At 35.7% G+C, this 19,154-nt stretch overlaps 2 protein-coding genes across 3 annotated transcripts; one reads left to right on the top strand and one right to left on the bottom strand.

Moving 5' to 3' along the window:
- The first annotated feature begins 1,780 nt into the window (after window positions 1–1,780).
- LOC141527476 (uncharacterized) lies at window positions 1,781–3,494 on the top strand. Of its 2 annotated transcripts, XM_074242990.1 has the most exons (3): window positions 1,781–2,223; window positions 2,471–2,878; window positions 2,989–3,093. In XM_074242990.1, the coding sequence occupies exons 1-3, from the start codon at window positions 2,191–2,193 to the stop codon at window positions 2,989–2,991; spliced, it is 444 nt and encodes a 147-aa protein (XP_074099091.1). In that variant the 5' UTR covers window positions 1,781–2,190; the 3' UTR covers window positions 2,992–3,093. The 2 variants fall into 2 exon arrangements, with proteins under 2 accessions (XP_074099091.1, XP_074099090.1); XM_074242989.1 differs by having other exon boundaries at window positions 2,471–3,494.
- A 13,148-nt stretch (window positions 3,495–16,642) lies between these two features.
- LOC141527393 (zinc finger protein 862-like) lies at window positions 16,643–18,703 on the bottom strand. The gene has a single exon (XM_074242818.1). The coding sequence runs from the start codon at window positions 18,701–18,703 to the stop codon at window positions 16,643–16,645; it is 2,061 nt and encodes a 686-aa protein (XP_074098919.1).
- Window positions 18,704–19,154: the final 451 nt, after the last annotated feature.

Here is a 19,154-nt window from a genome sequence, read left to right as displayed (position 1 = left end):
CAGATAAAAAAATTTATATCTCGCTTCCAACTGCTTGGAAAAATATTCCGTGGCATAGATTTTGTGAGAAATTGAATGCTTTACAAAAAAGGTCTCTTATGACTTTTTCAAAAACTCAACCGATTAAAAGATATTCATAGTTGAAGTTTGGCTATTTTAAGGAAAATATTCGTTTTTATTATGAATTTTATAAGTCGATGAAAAAAATTATTTCGGATTGCGGAACTCATGATTTTGTAGGAAATTTACTGCTCTACAAAAATGGTCTCTTATGATTTTTGATTAAGTGAAGCCGTTACGAGATATTCATCGTCAAACATTAACGAATATCAATATTTCCAGTTTTTGATCAATAATTCGATAAATTTTAATTTAAACTATGAGTTTCAGGAAAATTTACATAAATTTGAGTTTCGATCGATAAAGAAATGTTATAATAAGTTAGATAAAGAATTATTGGAATTATCATTGATTTTCCTTGGAGAAATGCCTCAAGAAAAGATTTCTTTCAAACGTCCTGGTGCTGTTCATCATGCTAGATGGATGGCTAAGGCCATTTATAGTTTGAAAATGTATCTATTCAGAGATGAATTCAAACTCTCTCAGAAAGAATTGCATGGTCTTCGTCATTTCTGTATTTTTATAGTCACATTGTATTTAAAAGCTTGGTTTTCATCAACTTCTGCAACAACTGCTGCTTATCATGACTTGCAGTTTATGAAAAATTTATTGGAGTACAAACATATCAATCCTTTGATTTCTTCAGCTACGTGTGAAAAAATGATTTCGCACTTATGGTATTTGAGTGATGAACTTGCCATTTTATCACTGTTTGACGATGGCGTTCCATTAGAAGTAAAAAAGTATTGTTGAAGCTGTTAATACTCGTGAAGGTACAGATTCTAAAGCTAAAAGATTTGTAATTGCTAAAAAGATTTGAATTCATTGGCGCAGAGAACTCTGAGTGACTTTGTGTCTAAAAAGTCATTAAATCTTTTCAAAATCTTCGATCTACCGTATGACTTTCTTGATGTCGATGTTGAATTATGGCCTACTAATGAGAGTTATCTCGAAAATAAAGAATACTTTCAACAACTAAAAGTTGTCAATGATTCAGCAGAGCGAGCTGTTGCATTAGTCAGTGAATATAATCAATGCTTGACAAAAATGAAGAACAATTCCAGTACTTATTGCAAGTTGTCAAAGAACATCAAAAACATTCCCAAATTGTAATAAAAGAAATTATTTATAGTAATAGCGTACTGTTATGTTAAAAATATAGACAATTATATTGCAATTGATAATTCAATAAAAAATTTATCTATAAAAAAGTTAAATACTGGTTGTTTCTTACTTGATTCAATACTTTTCATATTAAATTTGACAAAGAAATATGTCATTCACTTCAAATTAAACTAATCATTGGCTATACGTCGAAAAAATGCTCTAATTTCTTGTTTTAATGCAATCAAACAAGCTCAAGACTGAAAACAATATTAAAAAAATTGTTTATAACATTTCTTTATCGATCGAAACTCAAATTTATGTAAATTTTCCTGAAACTCATAGTTTAAATTAAAATTTATCGAATTATTGATCAAAAACTGGAAATATTGATATTCGTTAATGTTTGACGATGAATATCTCGTAACGGCTTCACTTAATCAAAAATCATAAGAGACCATTTTTGTAGAGCAGTAAATTTCCTACAAAATCATGAGTTCCGCAATCCGAAATAATTTTTTTCATCGACTTATAAAATTCATAATAAAAACGAATATTTTCCTTAAAATAGCCAAACTTCAACTATGAATATCTTTTAATCGGTTGAGTTTTTGAAAAAGTCATAAGAGACCTTTTTTGTAAAGCATTCAATTTCTCACAAAATCTATGCCACGGAATATTTTTCCAAGCAGTTGGAAGCGAGATATAAATTTTTTTATCTGATTATTCGAAAAAAATAGAAACCCGCAAAGCGGAGGACCTTCCCGTTATAATTAAGAGCTTATACTTGGAGAGAATTCTTTTTAGGTGTCTACGAACCTATTTTTCAGAGTATAAAGTCAAAAATAAATTATTCGATTTTTTTAACCCACCCTAACAAGTACTCTGATAGTACTGAAGATAACATTGGGAGGAACACTTGAATTGATAAATTTCTTACACGAAGAATGTCATTTCGATTATTTAATGATAGCTCGTTTAAATCAAGACAAGTTAGAAGTAAGTGAAGTAAATAATATTCGCTAAATTTATAAATTTATAAATATTTTTATGAAGAATTGTATTTTTTTTTCTTCTCAAAAATATCAATTATAAAATTTCATGTTTTTTTTTTAAATCTTTTTCATTAGAAAGCTCAATTAAATATTATAACCAGTGCCGAATAAATCATAATTTCTTAATATTCATGAAACAAAATATATGAATTTATTATTTCCATCTTTTTTTATTACATTATTATTTACAGCAATTCATTGGCATTGTTAGGAGCGTCTGTGGATGTAACGAACATCCTGATCCTTTTCTGTTTGGTAAAGTCTTTAGACTACTGTGCTCATACTCATGTGTTACTCCACTAAAAGGATCAAATGTTACTGCTGTGGAATTATTGCAATCTGTAATGGAAACCAAAGAGTCATTATTAATAACCAAAGATAAAAAATTAAAGTGGTTAGAAAAAATTGATTCAATTATTGAAGACGGATATTGTGAAGAAGATCATAATATAAATCTAGAAGTAAGTGTTGCTAAACAACCATTCGAGAATTTGTTAGATGAAAGTAGTGAAGATGAACTTAATCATCCGGACTTGAATGGTGATATTACTAATTCTAGTGATCCTCATTTACGAGAAGATTGTAATATGAATACAAAGGTAAGCGTAGCTAAACAACCGTTTGAAAATTTGTTGGACGAAGGTAGTGAAGAAGAACTTGATCGTCAAGAACTTGATTCGAACAATGATGTTATAAATTCGTATTCTAGTGATCCTCATTTACATCATGATTATGATGTCGCTCACACAAGTACATACGTTATATCCTATATTGCTGGCTGTCACCAGGAAAATGCAGCGATTCTCCCGATGCTTGGACTGTTCAAGTAGTCTGGAGTCTGAGGAATGTTCAGACCGCAATAGTCATTGATGCAATGGGTGATTCTTGCAAACATCCTAGTGAAAATTTGTATAGATTAATTGAACGCCTAGAAAATATCGTATTACAAGTTGTTGGGACGAAAACTGTTAAAATGAATACGATGAGTCAAATCTTAGATAAAATAGCCCAAGAAAAATCATTTCCGTATGTAAGTTGCCATGAACACCAATTTAATTTAATGAAAAAATTATTAAATTATTTTATTACAATAAGAGGTCATTTTTTAGCAAATTCAATTAATAAAAATTATACTAATAGAAAAAGCAAAAATAAAAAGTTGAGAAAAATTAATATAAAATACAATTTGTATTTTCCTTATTCTAACTATTTAAGTTTGTGCAAAATTTTATTATGTATTACATGAAAGCTATAACGTTGAATATCATTATCAGTAAGAAATAAATATTTATGTATTTATTTATTTTATAATAAATAATTCTTTTTTTAATGTAAAAAATTCGACAAAAAATATTTATAACAATTTCTTCCTTTATTCCTGTTCTATACATTTAGCAACTAATTAATTCAAATGTTGACTGTGAAAACTTTTATTCTAATTTCTTGTTTTTTATTGCTAATGCAATTGAAATTAATTATTGCTACGTTCCTAAAAATTATAATATTATTTTTTAATATATAACCTAATTTTTTAAGTTACAATTTTTATCACTACATAAATGATTATTTTCTCAATTATTAATTTTGTTTTATTAATTTATTCATTTTTCTTTAGATCATAAATTTTTCTTTTTTATACAATGAATTAAACTCAAGTTTGTTGGTTAAATAATCACCCACTAAATTTAAATCAGGGATCTCTGCGACTGCAGCGCACCCTTCAATAAAACTTTATTTTCTCTATCTTTCGTAGACATTCTTATACATTACGATCGTTCCCCTTCTATCTAAGCTCCGTCACAGGTTGTTTATTGCTGGACATAAATTTTATCTGCAAGTTTTAGGGCTTGTTGGTTAATAATCATACATTGATTAAATATTTTTAATTGATGCACAATTCGACGGTATGTAAAATTCCTTATTACTGCTCGTAGAGAAAGCATTAGAAGCATAATCTTAGTGCAAAAAATTTTGAATTTTTTAACTTCCCGCTAAGAGAAATTGAAAATTTTTTTTAATTCGGGAAATTATTGGTTTTACTCCGTTTTTCAAGTTTTCAACGGATGTTGACGTTTTGAGGTCCTAGGAAGCTTCCCTGATGGTTTTTACGGTGGTGTACGTGCGGCTGTGCGCGCGCGTGTGTGTGTGTGTGTGTGTGTGTAAACCTCTTATGACTTTGAAACGGCTTGACCGATCGGGACCAACTTAGTGGCAATCCAAAGAGTATCGAAGCCCTTAAATTCACTAAAAATTTGAACCAATTTCGTTTGCTAAATTTTGAGAAATCTCAAAAACAAAATTTTTGAAAAATTGTTTTTTTGGAATAACTTTTAAACGGTTTTACAGATCGATTCCAAAAACTAATCAGCTCTTCACCTTGAAAAACCACGTCGATCACCGTTGGACCGATCAAAATTGGTTGATTTGTTCGTATGATATCGAAAACAAAAATTTCAAAAAAGATGTTTTTTCAAAAAATCTCTTTAACGGCTCCACCGATCACTTCCAAAAATTAGTCAGCTCTTAACCTTGAAAAACCGCGTCAATCGTCATCAACCCGGTCGAAATCGGTTGATTCGTTCGTGAGATATCGTTGTCGAAAAAAATTGTAAAAAATGTTTTTTCCAGAATTTCTATGAAATTTTTAATCTGACCAGTTTGTACTCGAAGATTCTTCAAAGAACTAAAAAAACTGCGTTGAATGTCGGAAACCGCGAGAAAATCGGTTAATTCATTCAAAAGTTATTGCGGTTTGAAAATTCATAAAATAGTTTTTTATAAAACTACCATCAGCCTTTTGAGCTCAAAGAGCTCAAAAGCACAGAACAGCTATTTATTTGAGCTTGGAGAGCTCAAAATAATACAAAAAACTATATTTTTGAGCTCGAAGACATACATTTTCAGAGGACAAAAAAAAGTTTTTGGGGTGAACTTTTCGATTAACGTATTAAACTGCATATGACAAATGATTGATTGATGATGTTTAGTTGTAATTTTTAACGAAAACACAATATATGTCTACATCGAAACACAATCTTGTGTCATGACTACGTAGTTTTTTCAAGGATTGTTAAAATATTGAATATAAAGGTGTTTCATAAATAGCGTAGATACTTATGTACAATAATAAGGGTTAAATTACTTCAAATAAAATCATTTGTCTAGCATATTTTTCCATTTATGAAAAGTTATTAAATATTTTTGGTTTAATTAGAAAAATTATGAAATTATAATTTTACGTAAAACTCCTTCATATTGCTTTCGTTGGGAATGTAAAAAACAAACTTTTGAAACTTCAAAACGAACTTTTGAAGTATAAAAAAACCAAGACGAATAAAGCGTAGGACTAGAAATTAGAAAATAAAATTTCAAATTTTACACAGAATAATTTTATACTGATAACATACAAATCTGTTTTATTATTTGAGTATTATAAAAGAAGTATCATATTTTAGTTAATTTTTTAAATCATAGATGGCAATTTTTCAGTGCCATCTAGCGGTTGGGAGACCGCAACATTCAATTTTTTTTCTTTCATGTCACCTTAAGTGGTTAGTCATCCGGTGGATGTTCTCCTCTCCTATCATCGAGAATAGTTGGGTCCTTTGTAGGAAGGTTACCTCTTTATTTATTGATTGTTGTAGTGATGCTGAAATTCGGGCTAATTTTTTGATTCGCTTGGTTATGTTTGTTTCATGTTTCAGGATTTCGTTGATTTTGCTCTTAATAATGTGAGTGTTATTTTGGGACAGGTGTACTGAGTCTCTGGTATCTTCATATAACTTGTCTAGCTATTTAATGATATGTTCTTTGTCACTGTATTCCATCGTCCCAAATAATTTTCGTGCAATTGAGCCTACGGACCCGAACCATGGTGCTCTTTTTGTGCAGTTCTGTGGGTGTAATTCTTCAAGTTGTGGATCTTCGAGAAACTGTTTTAGCCGGTGTTTTGCTTGTTCGATTTCGGCATGTATTTCTCGATGGGTGTTGGTCCTTAGGTACGACATGCAAAATGTATGATTGAATTTCAAGGAACATATCCCATAAGCCTCCCATAGATTTTGCTTCACGTTTGGATACAGAGTTATTAGTTTTTTGAATTTAATTGAGCTAATTAGTTGCCATTCTTCTCTGATAAGGTAAATTCTCTTAAATGGGTCATATAATAGGCCTGGATTTGCTTGCATTGGTTTTATTTTCACTTCCTCTGAGCCCCATGCCAGATATCCAAGCCCCAGGAGGAGAAATGGTACAGTGTTCACGTCGTACTTGTATTGGCTGTGTGTGTGTGTGTGTGTGTGTGTGTGTGTGTGTGTGTGTGTGTGTGTGTGTGTGTGTGTGTGTGTGTGTGTGTGTGTGTGTGTGTGTGTGTGTGTGTGTGTGTGTGTGTGTGTGTGTGTGTGTGTGTGTGTGTGTGTGTGTGTGTGTGTGTGTGTGTGTGTGTGTGTGTGTGTGTGTGTGTGTGTGTGTGTGTGTGTGTGTGTGTGTGTGTGCTGAAACAAGCAACTTAGGTTCTTTCTTAGTCAAATTTTTCGCGGCTGGCTGGTTTAGCCTTATTTAGGTAGAGTAATTTCCGTTTCCCGTTTTCTTTTTCTATTATTAAGTTTCCCACTTCGTTTATTTCAATTATCTCGTATGGGCCGGTATAATAAAGGTCTAATTTATTTTTTCTAGGTTCTTTTTTTAAAGTATATATGAGGTCTCCTACACTAAATTTTGCCGGGTGTATATATTTGTCGGATCGGACTTTCGACTCGTGTTTAGCTCTCGTTAAATTTTCCGCGAATATTCCTTGGATTTCGGATATTCGGCTAATTAGGTCAGCTAAATAGTCGTCATAAGATTCGATTTTACTGAAATCCGGGAATTGAGTCGGGCTCCTGGCTTTTCTTCCGTACAAAATTTCGTATGGTATAAATTTGGTGGCCGTGTGTACGGTGGTATTATGATTTAGCATTGCTATTGGGATGTACCGGTCCCAGTTACTGAATTTATCTACATACGCTCGGAAGTAATCGACTAGAGGTTGATGAGATTTCTCTAAGGCTCCGTTTGATTGTGGATAATGGGAAGAGGTAGTTATTCGTTGGATTTTTAAGTCTTTAGCTAGCTGTTGAATTAGTTTGCTTGTGAATGAGGTGCCCTTATCTGACAGAATTACGCGAGGGCACCCATAAAGAGCGATGTAATGGATTAATAAAGCGTCTGCAACGGTTACTGCACTGATATCAGGGAGAGGAACTGCGACTGCGGCTTTGGAAAAATTATCTTGGATGGTTAAGATGTGTACGTTTTCGTCAGTAGTCATGGGTAGGGGTCCTACTGTGTCTATACTAATTTTTTCGAAGGGTTCGAAGGGTGTATCGGTGATGGACATAGCTTGTCTTGTTTTTATTCGCGTGACTTTATTTTTCTGATATATCTCACAAGTTCGGATATAATTATAGATATTATCTTTCATTCCTGGCCAGTAATATTTTTCGCGAATACGCCAATACGTTTTTACTACCCCTTTGTGGCCCCCGATTAAGCTGTTATGATTTTCTTCAATTATTTTTGTTTGAAGGGGTTCATCCGGTACTTCGATATTCCTTTCACACAGAGTAATTGCTATCGGACAGTCTTTTAATTCGTGTGATAAGTAGGCTTGAATATTTAAATCGTCAAATTTATCCCCTTGTTTTGCACAGCGAAATGAATGGATGTCGTGTTTGTGCATCAACTGTCGAAGATTTCTCAACTCTTCGATGATCGATTGGGTCTAATTTTTCGAAATGTTTCGTTTTGATAAATAGTGACGATTTTACAACGCCTTAATTTGGTGACGAATACGTCTTCTTTTGTCGGATTTGAGGCTTGCAGATCGTTCGCGTTTATAAATTTTAGGTCGCGGAGTAGTTTAGCTACGGGTTTTACTACTTCGCAATCAGCTGCTAAAAAGTGCACTAAGTGGTCTCAAGCGTAAGTAAGTCTATCTCGGCTAGTTGTAAATTTAATTTTTATTTCGGACCTTTTTGGCGGTATACTTTCGTCTGAACTCGAGGGTGATGATATTCTTGGTCAATGACGTCTTTCGGCAAAAATATTTTGAGCCTCTTCGAAAGTTGGAGGGTCATAGGCGACAAAGCGTGGTCCCAATCGGCGGTTCCCTACATCATTCCCCACTGTTATATTCCCGCTTGTTGTTGACTTATTTTTGTTTTTATCCGGATCGTGGGATTTTTCGGGATTATTATTCGATTTGTGGTTATTATTATTTTGTGTATTGGTCGATTTAGTTATATTGGATAATGTTTCGTTTGATCCTACTTGTTCCGGTTCGATAAGAGTTTTATTTGCGTCGGCCGACTCGGTTTCGACCATTTCATTTATTCCCTTGCCGTTTGCGCCTACGCCTTGGCGGCTTGCGTGATCATAACGGATACCCATAGCCTTTAGTTCGTCAGGAATGAGGACTCTTCCGAAGATTGGTGTTCGGGGTTCGGGACCGTCATCTAGATATCCTATAAATCGGAATTCAATTGTATTCTGTGGCGTTAGAGAATTTTTATTTAGTCGATTTTCTTTTTCATCGTGTGTGTTGACGACGTTTCTTGTATTAACAATTTCTACTGAGGTCGAAGGCATTGGTTCTATGATGATGGGGTATTCAGTTTCGCTGGGATCTTCGCTTCTTCCCGTTTCTTCTGGACTGATGTCGCTGCTTGATCCTTCCTCAAGGTTATCGCTGTTGTCTCTAAGAAATTCGTCGACATTAGTTGCAGGTGTTGTGTCGCCGTCTAAGGAATCTTCTTCACTTCACCAGAGTGGAGGCATTTTACTTAATGATTAGCGGATAGTTTTTGGAGTTTCGGAACTAGTTCTTTTCATTTTGGTTAATTCTTGAGGGATGTAATTGAATATTGCTTCTTCTAGACGCATTTTTGCTAGAGCTCTTTCCCTGTAAGAATTTTCCGGTGGGGGTCGTCTTTTAATGATTTCGTCGAACATTTTGATTAGTTCCTGGGTTTTTCGTCGTTGTTTTCGTGGGAAAATTGTTTCTTTATTTTCTTCGATCTTATCGTCTTTTTCAGCTTCGTCGTCCCATTCTTGGCCCATGTCTGGTTGACTAATCGTGGAGGGTCCGGGAGTTGAGGCTGGCAAGAAAACTTCGTCATCCCCCTGTTCTTAATTTCCGATTTCTTGCAGTTTCGGGTCTTCAGAGGTTATATCGAGGTTGCTAGTTTCGAGATAGTTTATTTTAGGTGGGAATCACGTTTTTCCCATTTCCCTTCTTCCAAGGCGAGAGGCAATTGTCTCTCTGACTTCGGGAGCGCTATTGATTCTTGATTTATTTTTAGATCCGAGAGGGCGACCAGGGCGCTTGACCGATTAAATCTCTTCTTCGTCTGAGAGTATTTTATTAGATTTTTGTGTTTTAGTGACAGCCGTGATGAGCAGCGCTAGGGAGTTATTTTCAGTATTATTATTTAAGGTGTTGTCTAAGGGCTCGGGACGACCTTCAGGGTTGTAAGAGAGTCCTTCAGCGTATTGTTCGGTGATTTTATGACGGACTACGACATTAAATTTATATCTGCTCAATTTAGACCGCCATTTTGCTTGTTTTTCGGTGACAGTCGCGCTGTCCCTTAGCCAGGTGATACGAGAGCTACTGGTTATTAAAGTAAAATGTTTTTGGAGATACGGTCGGAATTGTTGAATTGCGTAGACTACTGCAAGGCATTGTTTTTCATTGTCTGTATATCGGGTTTCGGTGTCGTGAAAGACGCGTGAGACACATGACACTATTTTCTCTCCGTCGCTTTCTAAGTCATCGTCCCCCACTGTCGTCGCTTGACTGAGAATTCCGGATATTCCTGAGTCTGACGCGCTGATAGCTAGGATGAAGGGTTTGTTAAAATCTGGGTATTTGAGAAATGAGTCCTCGCAGAGGGCATTTTTGATATCGTCAAATGCTGTTTGCGCTTCTTCGGTCCATATAAAAGACTTCGTTTTTCGCGTAAGGTCTGTTATGGTCTTAGCCCTTTCAGCGAAATTTTGGATGAATTTTCGATAATAATTGGCGAGTCCCATGAATTTTCTGGCTTCCGTATGATTTCTCGGTATTGAGGCATTTTTAACTGATGAAATCTTTTTAGGGTCTGGTTTTATGCCTTCTTTCGTTATTACATGGCCTAAATAATCTACTTCCGGACAGAGAAATTTACGTTTTTCTGGTTGGAGGGTGAGACCCGCTTTTCTCTATCTATTGAATAATCTTTGAACTCTCACCCCATGTTCTTGTAGGGTTTTACCATAGCTGACTAAATCGTCGATATAAATAAATAATTCCGTCCCTTTTAACCCGCTTAAGGTGAAATCCATCATTCACTGGAGGATAAACGGAGCGCATTCTAGGCCATAAAGCATGCAACAAAATTCCCAGTGCCCGGCTGGGGTAGAAAATGCCGTTTTTGGTGCGTCTGCGAGGCGCATTGGGATTTGATGAAAACCCATGGTGAGATCGAAGACGCTGAAGAAATTAGCATCGCCTAACTGGTCTAAAATATCGATAATTAGGGGTAAGGGATAGGCATCCCCTATAGTGATTTTATTTAGTTGCCTAAAGTCAATAACTATCCTATATTTTCTTATAGAAAGTCCATTAGATTTTTTTGGTACAATCCACAAAGGCGAATTGTACGGAGAGTTAGATTTTCTAATTATTCCTTGTTTCTCGAGATTTTCGACCTGCCTGGCGATTTCTTCCCGATGTTCTGGGGGAAATCGATATTGTTTTATTTTCACCGGTTCGTTGGTGGTAGTTTCGATCCAGCAGGTGAAATTTTTCGAGCGACCTAACCTATCTCCAGAGAGGTGAAAGACGTCGTGGTTGTTTTTTATAAGATTCTGAACTTGCTCTTTTTCATCCTGATTGAGATGATTTAGCGGTATTTTCTGGAGTAGAATTTTAATACGTTCTTGTTTGTCGGTTATTCGGTTGGAATTTTCTATAGAAGGGGCGTCGGATTCGTCCCCCTCTGAACTAGAATCATCAAATTCAAAATCTTCGAGTGTTTGAGGTCCTATGTCTATGTTTACCGGATTTAAATTGAGGTTAATAATCATGCACACGGCGTACCCGTCATCTACTATGACAACAGCTTCTCCTTCAAGTACCCCTTTCGAAAGATTCATTCGGGGGAGGTATCCCTCGCTTTTATCGAAATTTTGGACAGGTACAGCTATTACTACTTTCATACGAGAAGGTAATGTGTAGCTTGAAGAAGGCTTTGTTTCGAGGCTAAAAGGTGTCGGTTTTTAAGGGCAAGACAATAAAACTAGGGTTTGGTGATCATAAGAGATTTCCGCCTTTTCGGCTTCGAAAAAGTTGTTTCCTAAGATTCCCACTCCGGGGAATGGTAAATCTTCTCGACAAACTTGGAATTCGACTTCGATGGTAAGGATTTTTAATGTAGTTGCTCCTAAGGTCTCGAAAGTACTATCACTGAGCCCTCGAAATCTCCTAGCTATTCCAATGTCGATAATTACTTCGGATTTTAAAGCGGATGCATTGATGAGGCATACATCCTCTCCGGTATCGATAAGGAAGCGCTGATAATTGCCTAGGAGTAAGTTACACGGTACGAAAATTTTTGGCCCAGTTCCTAGAGCGAGGACCTTTTGGTCTGGGTACTTTCGTGGGTTAATTATTGGGATAGGTTGAATAGGTTTATTTTTTGCTACTAAGGTTTTCCAGTAAAATGAAATGGTTACGTGTTCTTGAATAAAAAATTCATTTCCGAGGATGGCCTTATAACCGCCCGGTCGTTCTGGTACAAGATAGAACCAGTGCGGCCAGATCGTGGGTAAAACTTACCACCTCTCTGACGCCGCGCGCGCCACGCACACAGCGAAGCAATGTATCGGTGTATCGGGTTCGGGGAAGCAGCCGACTACGTGTAGCAGGACCGTAACATATTACGGCCGATACCTCCTGCATATAAAAAAAAAAAATATGGATGAAATTTTTTTCAGGCAATAATTTTGGCATAAAAATAAATTTTAAAAATAAATAAATATTAATATTAATAATAATTATAGTTATTAATAACAATTATTATTATTAATGGTAACCTTAAAATCCTAAACACAACTTTTATATAAGATTTCATTTATAATCTTAAAATGCTCTGGTAGCCGGTAGGTATAATTTTTGGTTCCGTACTCCCTAAGTTGCATGTTCGAATTCGAAATTGAGTCACATTTTTTTTTTTTTATATTATCATTAGTTATTATTATTATTATTACTATTATTACAAAAATCACATATTATATCTTTTAAATAAATAATTAACCAAAAAATCATACGACTAAAGTTAAAAATTGTATCATGTTATGCTGTAGTATAGTATTCGTTATAATAATAATAGTAATAGTAATAATAATAATAGTAATAGTAATAGTAATAATAATAATAATAATTGTTAATTGTTGTCCGGAAATTCCCAAACACAACTATTATATAAGTTTTTGATTTTGTATCTTGGACGCTGCGATGGCTGTGCGTCTAAGTTTTGGGTTTCAAACGCACAAGGTTACTTGTTCGATACCGCAATGAAAGCGAATTTTTTTTTTGTCAATTTTTTTTTTTGTTTAAATTTATTTATTATTATAACAAAAATAATAATTGAATTTCTCTAAATCATTCATAAACTTAATAAATATGTGACGACATAATATTTTTGCAGTACATATCAACGTATTTGTATCAATTATTTTTATTTTAAGAATAACAATAATATTTATAGCAATAGCAATAATAATAATAATAATAATAATAATAATAATAATAATAATAATAATAATAATAATAATAATAATAATAATAATAATAATAATAATAATAATAATAATAATAATAATAATAATAATAATAATAATAATAATAATAATAATAATAATAATAATAATAATAATAATAATAATAATAATAATAATAATAATAATAATAATAATAATAATAATAATAATAATAATAATAATAATAATAATTGTCCAGATGGCATAAACATCTTCTGGTGGAAGAAATTTTCTTCTACACATGCTCATCTGGCCCGGATTTTTACATCATACATTCAGGGCGACGAACCAATTCCAGACTGGCTGGTAGAAGGGCGAACCGTACTCATCCCTAAAAAGGGTGACTTGTCCGACCCAAAGAACTACAGGCCTATCACTTGCTTGAATGCGGTTTACAAGATTTTTACAAAAATCTTAAATAACCGTATCTTGCAGGAGATAGAGCCTGTGTGACAACAGATATACGAACAACGTGGCAGTAAACAGGGCGTGTCAGGTTGCAAGATCAACTTGTTGGTAGATAGATGCGTCATTCAAGACGCAATCTACTACCAACGCAACCTGTCTATGGCCTGGATTGACTACCGTAAGGCATTTGACTCAACTTCACATGAGTTGATTCTCTATCTGCTCAAATGCCTCGGAATCAATCGCCAAACAGTGGGATGCATACAACGTACGATGCAGCTCTGGCGAACGCGTTTTCACATAGGAAGTGGAAATGCATTGCACGTAACCGGAACTGTTCAGTACAAGAGAGGCGTCTTTCAGGGAGATTCTCTGAGCCCTCTGTTGTTTTGCATCTCACTGCTGCCAATATCTGTTGCCCTCCGACAAACTCGTGGGTACTCTGCGGGGCTACCGAGTGATCGAGTATACTCGATCACTCACCAACTGTTTATGGATGATCTAAAGATATACAGTGCCAACAAAGATCATCTACAAACGGCCATCAACATCGTAGCAGAGTACACACGAGATGTCGGAATGTCTTTTGGGTTGGACAAGTGTGCGGTCGTACACCTGGCGAAGGGTAAGTGCTCTGATACGGGTGGAGATGTCGAATTAGTGGATGGGAGCGTCTTAAGAGAATTAGACGCCGGAGAGTTGTACAGATATCTAGGGATTGAAGAGCGGCAAATGCATGCCGTCTCTGAAGTCCGAACAACTCTTCGCAGTGAGTATGTTAGGAGACTCCGGAAGATCTGGTCATCAGAACTTTCCGGCAAGAACAAAGTCTCAGCTACTAACATGCTCGCTGTCCCGGTCCTACTTTACTCTTTTGGGATCCTGAAATGGCCTCGAAATGAGTTGAAAGATCTCGACAACAAAACCCGTAAAGTCATCAATATGAATCAGAGCATGCACCCTAACTCATCAGTCGCCAGGATGTACCTCTCCCGGAACATCGGAGGAGAGGATTGCAGAGCTTGGAGCGGCTTCACGATCGTTTGGTTCTGGGTTTAACATACGAGGTTGCCAATTTCACAGCAGACGAGGACGACTTCCTGATGCAATTTGTTCATAGTCATGAAAATGCGCGGAAGGGGTCGTTCTTGTATAAGGCAGCAATCTACGCGGCAAATACCTTAGGTCTCGGAGAAATAAACGCTCTCATTGAACTCCCGAAAAAGGAGTTCAAGAGCGTCATCAGGATAGCCGAGGAAAAAAAACTCCTCGGTGAACACATGGACAAGTCCATGCACAGCGTGTATTTCAAACACGTCCGTGACCATGGCTTGTCCACCCAGCTTGAAGTCAGCTGGCCTGATGTCCGAGACCGAAGGGTTTATATTTGCCTGCCAAGATGGTGTTATCAACACTCTCGAATACCGTAGCAAGGTGCTCCAGGCGCAGCTTCCGGACACGTCCTGTCGGATGTGTAAACAACATCCGGAGACGCTGATGCACCTTTTGTCGGCATGTCCTGTGCTGGCAATAGGTGCCTACATACAGCGTCACAATGCTGCCTTGCGAGTACTCTATTATCATCTCAGATATAGCTGCGGTATCGATGAGACACCAGTGCTGCCTTATCTGCCAGGAGATATTCCGCAGGTTGTTGAGAATGACAGTTCCAAAATTTATTGGAACATACCATTCGCAACAACCCGGCGGATTGACCACAACAAACCTGATATTGTGCTCTTTGACAAGGCTACTCGTGACATTTATGTCATTGAGTTTTCGGCCCCAGCCGAATACAATATCTCGGCCAAAGAAGAGCACAAACACCAGATATATCAGGATCTCCTGTTTGAAATTGGCAAACTGTACCCAGGTTACCGTGTCAAGCTCGTCGTTTTGGTTGTCGGCGTCCTTGGAGGGATGAAACAGTCTTTTGTGTCTTCACTTGCGAAGATACCGGCTTGCAGTTCAGCAGCCGTGTCTCTAGCAGTGCGGATGCAAAAGGCTGTCATTTTGGGATCCCTGCGTCTACTTGGGCAAATGAATTTGGCCTGCTGCACTCACTAACCGCCTTGTTGTGTGGAGTGGTGCAGCAGTAATGGATGGCGCTCAGGCTGGGCCCTCGGAGAGTCGGACTCCGGGGAAAACCCCCCTGAGCAATTAATAACAAATAATAATAATAATAATAATTGTTAATTGTTATCCGGAAAATCCCAAACACAATTCTTATATAAGTTTTTACACTATCTACTCAAGCGCAGCAATGGCCGCGCGCCAAAGTTTTTGGCCTTCGACGCGCAAGTTCGCGCGTTCGATCCCGCACAAAATTGCTTTTTTTTTTGTTTTTTTTTTTTTCAATTGCTCTTTGAAGGCACAGATTTCCACATCACCCAAGAGGTACTGTGCTTCGAGATGCGTTCCCATTATTTTTCATGGCGGGTCCCCAGTAGGCCTAAACCATGTCACCTAAAACTTAGATGGAGTAAGTTATTTTTTTACAATAATTTTGTAGTTAAAGTTTTAATTAATAAAGTAATTAATGGCAGAGCTTTAAGCTTTTTTTTCTTAATAAGCAAATTAAAATAACTAATTTCTTAAACTAAAGACTAGAAATGACTAGAAATGTAAAGGAAGCCGAATTGAAGACTCTAACTTCGTCAACAAATGAATGGAATAATAAAAGCTTCGTTTAAGCTTTGACTAGTAAACTTTGTTAATAAACTATCTAATTATAAACCTTAAAGCTCCATATTATTTACAAAACTAATAAAAGTAATGAAGATTTAAACCTTTGAACAATAAACTTAGTTAATTAATTAATGGATGTTTCTATAATTAAATATAATAATTTAAGTTTTTAACACTTGACTAGACTTGACTGGATAAAATAGTACGAAGCAAAGCAGAAGGCTCTGACTTCTTTATAAAATAAAGGTTATAATTAATCTTATTAGCAATAAAATTATCTATTAAATAACATTGTTTAAAGTTCTGGCTTACGTATAAAATCACAAAAGCTTTATCTAATTTACAGCAATTAAAATGTACAGTGGAAACGTTTCAAAGATATAAATGAAAATTCTTACGATTCATCCATTTCCCAATCATCTCCACTATCGAAAGCATGGACATTCATTACTTCTAACTGGGGACTTTTCTTTTTCGCAATACAAATTGCGAGATGACATCATTCCCACAAGATTTTTATCAATCGACATTTCTACCGCAGTTAAGTGACTTGATTTTGAAGAAGATCGTATAACACAAAGGGAATTAAGGGTTTCTGGGCTTAAGTTGTTCCTTTTCTTGGTTTTGATATCAGGTATGAGAGAAAAAGCCCTCTCCGCCGCAGCGTTTGAATGAGGAAGGGCCCTGACTGCACTTAACAATGACCTTATCATCGGAAACTGGACAACATTATCTGAAGTAGTAAGAGTGCAAATTTCTGTCCACATATTATCAAATGAAAGTTTGCACCATTTCTCCTTCAGAGTCGGATTGACACAGTACAATGAACGCCATTCTTCCTGAATTAATTCTTCTGAAACTCTAAGTTTTCGACAGACGTACTGTACTTTAGAAATCGATGATTCTCGATCGGAGTCAAGAAGAGCGATTTCCTTTGAAAAAACAGTCAAATTTGAGAAGAATTCATCGTCAAATGGTAAACGTTTACGAATATTTTCTGCAGCCAATATAAGAAATTGTAAACAATTGTAGCAAAATTGGTTGACAATAGATTCAGGAACGCCAAATAGATTTAATTGATCTTTTAAGTAATCTCTACACTCGTATCCGACATCAACGTCAGCTAAATCAAGTTGATTGCCGCTAAAATTAAAGTCGATATTGCGAGCTTCGAAGATTACAGGGTCTAACAAATGTGGATTCAAGAATCTTTGAAGATATTCAACGAGTAATTTTTTCGAAAAAGGTTGCAACTCATTAACTAATGTCTTATGAGCCTGAAAATAAGAATTGACGCTTTCTAAAGAGCTAAGTGCAAATTTTAAAAAAATCAGATATGCTTTCGTCATGGGATCGTTCATAACCTCTAAGAAGCTATCTGCAGTTGCAACGTTTTCCGAAGCTTGATCAACCATAAAACCATAGATCGCTTCCCAATTCTCTAAAATTCTCGTAATGGCGATCCGACGTGATAACCATCGCGTTGGAGCAAACCGCAAAAGGTTAGAAGGGTGTTCATAGTAAGCTCTCTGAAATGTTCGAAATTCTGCTAAACGTTTTGGACTACCATTGGTGAAAGTTGGAATTTTGGACATAAAGTCAAGAATATTCTCTGGGATCGCAGTACACGCATTTTTAGCAACCAGCGCTAAAGAATGACATATACAAGGAAAAGTTAACAGATCAGGAACAACTTTGGTCGTGTGGGTTTTAAACGAATTGTTTTTTCCAATCATTACTGATGCATTATCACATGCAAGACCAATAAAATTATCCAGAGGAATTCCCTGTTTTACCAACGCATTTGTAAACTGTTCAGAAAGATGTTCACCAGAACAGTTAGTAGCATCTACTTCAATCAACTCAATCAACTCAGTCTTTACGATTAAAGAATCGGGAGCAACATATCGAACCATCAGCGTCATCCATTTATCGTTCGTATTGTCTGTAGTCTCGTCAACAAAAGCAGAATATTTTGTTTCTTGGAGATCTTTTACGATTTGCTGTGAGTGATGAACGCTAACCACATGGTTAACAACCCCCGTAGCTTTTGTTTTACCCAATGTCATTTTCTGTAAAACTGCAGGTTCTTGACCGATAGTTTGAAAGAGATTTAACATTAGTGGGGCAATTGACAAGGGGATATTATTTTCAGCCAAAAAATGTGCAAGCCGAATCTCAGCTGCTTGAACACGTTCGTTGAAATCCAAATCAGATGAAGATGAAGGTGAAGGGGAAACGTTCGATAAATCAGCAGAGATAATAAAAGAATTCATCATCTTCGAATGTGACACGAATTTGGAATGCCCGTCAATTTCCGAACGACCACAAAATAAAATTAAATTACACGCAAGACAATGAAACTTAGTTGAATCTGACGGACATTCCTTCACCCATGTCTTCCACTGTGGATGATCGTCGAACCATTGGTGTTGAAATGTTTTGGACTTTTTAGATTTTTTGGCAGAAGGCTCTAGTAAATCCATGATCAAAAACAATTAAAAATAACACCAATGCTGCGATGATCAAAAAGAATGAAAAAGAAAAAAAAATGAAAAAAAAAAAAACAAATGACAAATTGTTAAATTAATGAATTTAATAATAAATCAACTATTGAAATAAATAAAGAGAAAAGAAAATAATGATAAAGTAATTAAATACCTGATAAAATTACTGTGTAATCCATAAAAAAACTGCGTTCAATCAGCAATCTTCTTCCACGGTTTAAACGGCTTGAAATGTCGCGAAGAACTGACCATCTCAACACTAAAAGTTAATGAACTACGCAATAGCCACATTACACAGAATTAACGATTTAAAAATTCACGGAAAACTGACCAACACAACATTAAATATCCACAACGTAACACACACACGACATATACAAATTCCGCGACACTAACGGCTTAAAAACTCTCAGAGAACGAACCAATCACA

Source organism: Cotesia typhae, unplaced genomic scaffold (assembly GCF_013202065.1).
Source record: "Cotesia typhae breed Kobodo isofemale line unplaced genomic scaffold, CoteBio_Ctyphae contig_4, whole genome shotgun sequence".
Lineage (NCBI taxonomy): Eukaryota > Metazoa > Arthropoda > Insecta > Hymenoptera > Braconidae > Cotesia > Cotesia typhae.
The sequence above is the reverse complement of the archived record's forward strand: the minus strand, read 5'-3'. Positions and strand labels throughout refer to the sequence as shown.